Source organism: Oxyura jamaicensis, assembly GCF_011077185.1.
Source record: "Oxyura jamaicensis isolate SHBP4307 breed ruddy duck chromosome 12 unlocalized genomic scaffold, BPBGC_Ojam_1.0 oxy12_random_OJ73007, whole genome shotgun sequence".
In the NCBI taxonomy this organism is placed as follows: Eukaryota; Metazoa; Chordata; class Aves; order Anseriformes; family Anatidae; genus Oxyura; species Oxyura jamaicensis.
This window is the reverse complement of record NW_023304294.1, coordinates 1-5,055: the sequence shown is the minus strand read 5'-3', so window position 1 is coordinate 5,055 and position 5,055 is coordinate 1. Positions and strand designations below refer to the sequence as shown.

The window sequence follows — 5,055 nt, the reverse complement described above, 5'->3', positions numbered from 1 at the left end:
CCGAGTGTCCCCCAGCCCAGTGAACCCCCCCGGCCCAGCATGACCCCCTGTGTGCCCCCCTCCAGACCCCTGTATCCCAGGAGGTCCCCGCCGCTCACGCTGCCCCTCTCCGCAGGGAGGGCCCGCCAGCTGAGCCGGGGAAGACGCACCGCGAGTGAGGAGCGCCCGCTGCGCCCGAGACCGCCCGCACCATTAAAGCGCTGTGCCCCCATCCCGCTGCCCCTGCGTTGGGATTCACCACCAGAGACGAGGCCAGCGTTGTGAGGCAGGGGGGTTTAATGGGGCCGGGCCTCACTTGGCCACGTAGTAGTGGGTGGGCACGAAGGGCATCTTGGTGACCAGCGCCGGGTGCTGCTTCTTCCTCACCTCGACGGCGAGCGTGGTGCCCGGGCGGCTGTGCGCGGCCTCCACGTACCCCATGGCGATGTTCTTGCCCAGGGAGGGCGAGGGGCACCCGCTGGTCACCGTGCCTGGGGACACAGGAAGGTGAGCGGGGGCTGGCGGTCCCAGACTCCCCCCCAGTGTCGCCCCCACCTACCCACAGGCCTGCCCTCAGGGTCCAGGATGACTGCGTGTGGCCGGACGGGGGGCCCCACCGAGGTCAGCCCCACGCGCCTCCGCTTCGGCTTCTCTTTGGCTTGCGCCATGATGATGGCTGCACCAGGGAAGTCCATGGCTGCACGCCGGCGCTTGCCTGCGGGATGGAGAGGGGCGAGGGTTGGCGTGGGGGCTTCCCCACGCTTTGCAATGCCCAGCAATGCCTGTGCAGTGTGGTTGGGTTGGAGGAGACGGTGGTGGACGCTGCCTGGACCTACCCAAGGTCCACATCAGCCCGGCCTCGGCTGGCGTGGTGGTCTCATCGATGTCGTTCCCGTACAGGCAGAGCCCGGCCTCCAGGCGCAGGCTGTCCCTGGCCGCCAGCCCCGCCGGCCACACCTCGGGGATGCCCAGCAGCTGCTCGGCCAGCTCCACCACCTGCCCCGCGGGCACCGAGATCTGCACAGGATGGGGATGGGGACAACAGGGGCAGGGTCAGCGGGGCACGGCGTCCCACTGGGACCCGTTGCCTTGGGGTGCCCCCGCTACCTCCACGCCGTCCTCGCCAGTGTAGCCACAGCGCGTGACCCGGCAGCCCGGCACGCCGAAGACAGTCGTGGTGGTGCTGGTCATGAAGGACAGCTTGGCCAGGTCGTCTGACAGCCCTGCCTGCAGCACCTGTGCCATGGAGGGGCCTGGGGGGACAGGTGGCTTTGAAGAGGGGACAGAACCTGGGCGAGGAGGGACACGGGGAGGGGAGCCCTGGCTGGGCGGAGAAGGCAGGCTGTCTTAAGAGCCCCACAGGATGGCGGGTCCCAGGGTGAGACCCCCCTGCGGTGATGCCTGGTGCCAGCCCTCATGGGGACCCTGCTACCTTGCAGAGCCAGCAGCGCGTTGTCTGAGACCTCCAGGTGCACGTCACTGCCGACAGCCCGCAGCTCCGCTGCTCTGCCCTGCAACGGTGACAGCGGGCTGGTGGCACGGGGCCGGCCTGGAGCCAACCCCACGCCTGGCCCCCGGGGGGGGGGGGGGGGGGGGGCTCCTGTCTGTGGTGCGTCCCCGCCGGCAGGCAGCGGCCGTACCTGCATGATGGCCAAGTCCTTGTCGGCACAGCCCGCGTTGGACACCACGTAGAGGTGCTCCTCTGCCGTGTTGGTGACAATGAGGTCGTCCACAATGCCACCCCGCTCGTTGGTGAGCAGCGTCAGCGTGCCCTGCAGGACGGCACCCTAGGGAGCGCGGGCAGGGCGCCAGGCCCTGCACCAGGCGGCACCGGGCGGGGGCCCTGTGCCCCTGCTGGGCTGGGTGCCAGGTGCCCCTCGTCCCCGCGTCCCCCCCCGGGCACGTGGCGCTCCTCGCCCCGTACCTGGCCCGGCTTCAGCTCGGCGATGTCCCCCACCACCAGGCTCTCCAGGAACTTGACGCGGTCCCGGCCGTACACCCGCGTCTAGAGGGGGCCGGGGGTGAGGTGGGGCGCGGGGGGGGCCGCAGCGGGACCCCCTCCCGGAGCCTCTCCCCCCCTCCCCGCCCGCTACCTGCAGCATGTGGGACACGTCGAACAGGGAGCAGTGGCGGCGGGTGTGCAGGTGGGACTCGAGGTGCCCGCGGTCGTACTGCACCGGCAGGCTCCAGCCCGCGAACGGCACCATCCTGCCGCCGCGGGACCGGTGCAGGGCGTCCAGCGGCGTCCGCTTCAGCCCCCCCGGCTCGGCCCGACCCGGTTCGGCCCCGGCCCCGCTCAGCGCCGCCGAGCCCGGGCGGCCCCGGCCCAGCGCGGCGCGGCAGCCGGCCCGCAGCATCCTCCGGCCTCGGCTCGGCTCGGCTCGGCCCGGCTCGGCCCAGCGCGGCTCGGCCCGCCCCGCCGGGGCCCCTGGGACATGCGACCCGCCCCCAGCACCGCCCCCAGACCCAGAGACGAGGCACAGCGGCAGCGCCACAGCAGCGTTTATCCGGGGCTCCCCCGCCCCCCGCACGGCCGCGGAGCGAAGGGCGAGGAACGCGGGGGGGGGGGCTCGGGGCAGGGCCCGGGGCCGGCGGGGGGTGAAGGCCCCCGCGGGAGGCTCTCGGGCACAGCGGCGTCCCCGCCGGGTCCCGTCGAGGCTCAGGTGTAGGAGAGCAGGTTGACATCGTAGCAGCCGTCCACCTGCGGGGACAGAGCTGCCGTGGGTGCCCGCAGCAGCGGCACCCCCCGCCCGCGGCCCCCCACCCCCACGAGCGGGGCGCTGGGGGCACTCACGTCGAAGCGCCCGATGCGGGTGGCCGCCTGGCGAGCCCGGATCACCTCCGTCAGCACCCACATTTGCTGCACCTCCGTCGACACCTTCTCCGGGTCGGGGAGCTCCTGCGAAGAAGCAGGAGCGATGCTGTGGAGCACCATCAGCAGTGGTTTCCCAGGGCGGGGAGAGGGGGGCCCCAGCGTAGGAAAGCAGCAGCTGGGAACAAGGTGACCCCGAGCCTGGCACGGCAGGAGCGTGACCTGTCCCCTCTGGCAGGCATCCAGAGCAAGGACGTAAACCAGCTCATTAGCTAATAATTAAAGACACAATCGCACAGTCCAGAGTTTCAGCCCTCGGGACTCACAAGCTCGGCCACGGGGGGGGGTTTGGAGCAGCTTCTGCGGCCCAGCGGTGGCGACGCTGCCTGCCCCAGCGCCCGGGGGGGTCACACAGCGGTGACAAACCAAGGGACACAGCCCCTCCTTGGGGGCAACTCGAGCACCCATCACAGCAGGTCACTGCCGGCCACGTGCCCCTGCTCTCCTGCGACTTTGCTTGCTCAGGGCCACCCCCGGGGGTGTTGCCTCCCGCAATGCCACGGTCCCCCTGCCACCGCTGGAGACCCAGGGGGCTCCTCCTGTCCCCCAGCACCCCACCGAGCGATGCTGTGTGCCCGCCAGTCCCAGGGGGATGCTCTCATCCCGGGGTGGATTTAATGTTGTCTCCGATCACGTGTCCTGGTGGAGGATTTTTTTTTTCCTTTTCCTTCTGAACTCTGCGAGCTGCTCCCAGCACCGGGCTCGTTGGGCACTTCGGAGCACCCAAACGGCTCCTGGCTGGGCCCTGGAGCTGGCGATGGGCTGGGACAGAGCTGGCAGCCTCTCGGTGGAGTTGGTGCCAGGATTTGGGATCTCCTCCTGGAACAGGCGCGTTGTCCGCCCTGCCCTGAGCTCTGAGCATCCCTATGCTGCTGTGCGCTGAAGCACCGCCTGTCTCGGTGCTCTGCCACCCGGGTGGCTCCAGGCCCTGCTCTGCAGCCTGCCCGGAGGCGCACACAGCCCCCGGCCGCTGAGTCCCCCACAGGCAGCCCGGTCCTCCGGGCTTGGGAGTCGTGGACCACTTCAAGTCAGCACCAAAATTCCAGCCCAATTCAGAGCTCAAGCAGGCTGCTCTGGGTAGAGCCGTCAGCGCTTGGTTGGCTACGGCTGGCAGCCCCGCGTCAGTTCCCAGCCCCTGCTCAGGTGCCGAGCGCCTCAGAGACGAAGGGCTTTGCCGCTGCCATGGGTGGCAAAGCCCCAAGGGATGTGTTCACCTCCTGCCCCACCACGGCGTGCCTCAGAGCGGAGCAGCCTCGGGGGGGCTTTGCCCTCTGGCAGCCCCCTGCCCACCCCAGGTCCTGCTCCCCGGTGGGCGTTTGCTGCCGCGCTGGCACCACTCACCCCGTGCGGGCTGGCCGGCTGCTCCGGAGGGGTCAGCTGGGAGAGCCAGGAGGGGAAATCCTGCTGGGGGCTCTGCGACAGATCCGAAGGGTCACTCCGCGGGTGTTGCCCCCCCGCCCCCACCCCTCACGCCACGCTTTGCCCCCTCCCCGCTCTTTACAGGCACAAGGGGCACGGCCCCACCGTCATTCCGGGGACGCCGTCCCACCGCCTGCATGCCGCCCACCCCGCTGCGGGGTCCCCAAGCGGCCCGGGGGACCCCCAGCGTGCCGGAGGGTCACCTTCTGGGCGGGGGGGAACACCTGCAGCTCCTCGATGCTGAAGTGCAGCCAGGCCGGGGAGGGCTGCCGCAGGATGAAGCGCAGCGCCGTCACCTGCTCCATGTCGCACAGCATCTGCGGGGACAGGGGGGCGTCAGGCGCCCGGGGGGGGACGGGGACGGGACCGGGGGGGTAACGGGGAGCGGGACCTGGTGGCGGCGGAGCGAGAAGTAGTCCTGGGAGCCCTCCTCGGTGTGCGGGCTGGGCATCAGGCGGTGGTCGCGGAGGCAGGTGACCCACCTGCGGGGCCCCGGGGGGCCGGCCCGCTGCAGCCGCACGCTGAGGAAGGCGGTGTAGAAGTTCTTGAAGACGATCTCGTGCACCTGCGGGGAGCGCCGCGCATCGCACCGGGCACCGGGCACCGCCGCCCGCCCCGCCCCGCCCCGCACTCACATCGGCGGCGCCGCCCCGGGGGAAGCGCAGGTCGATGACGGCCACGCCGGGCCGAGCCGCCTCGGCCCCCCCGGGCAGCTGCAGCGCGGCGGCGGCGCGGGAGGCGCAGGGCAGCGGGGAGCGGCCCGGCCCCGCCGCTCCCGACATGGC

At 71.7% G+C, this 5,055-nt stretch overlaps 3 protein-coding genes across 5 annotated transcripts in view; 1 reads left to right on the top strand and 2 right to left on the bottom strand.

The window, feature by feature from the left end:
• Positions 1–241, top strand: part of TCTA (T cell leukemia translocation altered) — a 1,025-nt gene extending 784 nt beyond the window's left edge. The window contains exon 2 of the mRNA XM_035312354.1: positions 116–241. Coding sequence (XP_035168245.1) covers positions 116–158 — 43 coding nt within the window. The 3' untranslated portion in view covers positions 159–241. The remainder of the gene's footprint in view (positions 1–115) is intronic.
• A 17-nt stretch (positions 242–258) lies between these two features.
• Positions 259–2,395, bottom strand: AMT (aminomethyltransferase). The gene is made up of 8 exons (XM_035312349.1): positions 2,073–2,395; positions 1,904–1,984; positions 1,620–1,751; positions 1,412–1,490; positions 1,087–1,232; positions 816–996; positions 539–694; positions 259–470 (listed from the first exon to the last, which is right to left on the bottom strand). The coding sequence occupies exons 1-8, from the start codon at positions 2,334–2,336 to the stop codon at positions 292–294; spliced, it is 1,218 nt and encodes a 405-aa protein (XP_035168240.1). The 5' UTR covers positions 2,337–2,395; the 3' UTR covers positions 259–291.
• Positions 2,396–2,464: 69 nt separating this feature from the next.
• NICN1 (nicolin 1) lies at positions 2,465–5,052 on the bottom strand. 3 transcript variants are annotated; one of them, XM_035312351.1, is made up of 7 exons: positions 4,906–5,052; positions 4,662–4,835; positions 4,474–4,587; positions 4,193–4,264; positions 2,774–2,878; positions 2,570–2,680; positions 2,465–2,534 (listed from the first exon to the last, which is right to left on the bottom strand). In XM_035312351.1, the coding sequence occupies exons 1-6, from the start codon at positions 5,050–5,052 to the stop codon at positions 2,639–2,641; spliced, it is 654 nt and encodes a 217-aa protein (XP_035168242.1). In that variant the 3' UTR covers positions 2,465–2,534; positions 2,570–2,638. The 3 variants fall into 3 exon arrangements, with proteins under 3 accessions (XP_035168242.1, XP_035168243.1, XP_035168244.1); XM_035312352.1 differs by having other exon boundaries at positions 2,465–2,538; positions 2,573–2,680; XM_035312353.1 differs by having other exon boundaries at positions 2,465–2,546; positions 2,581–2,680.
• Positions 5,053–5,055: the final 3 nt, after the last annotated feature.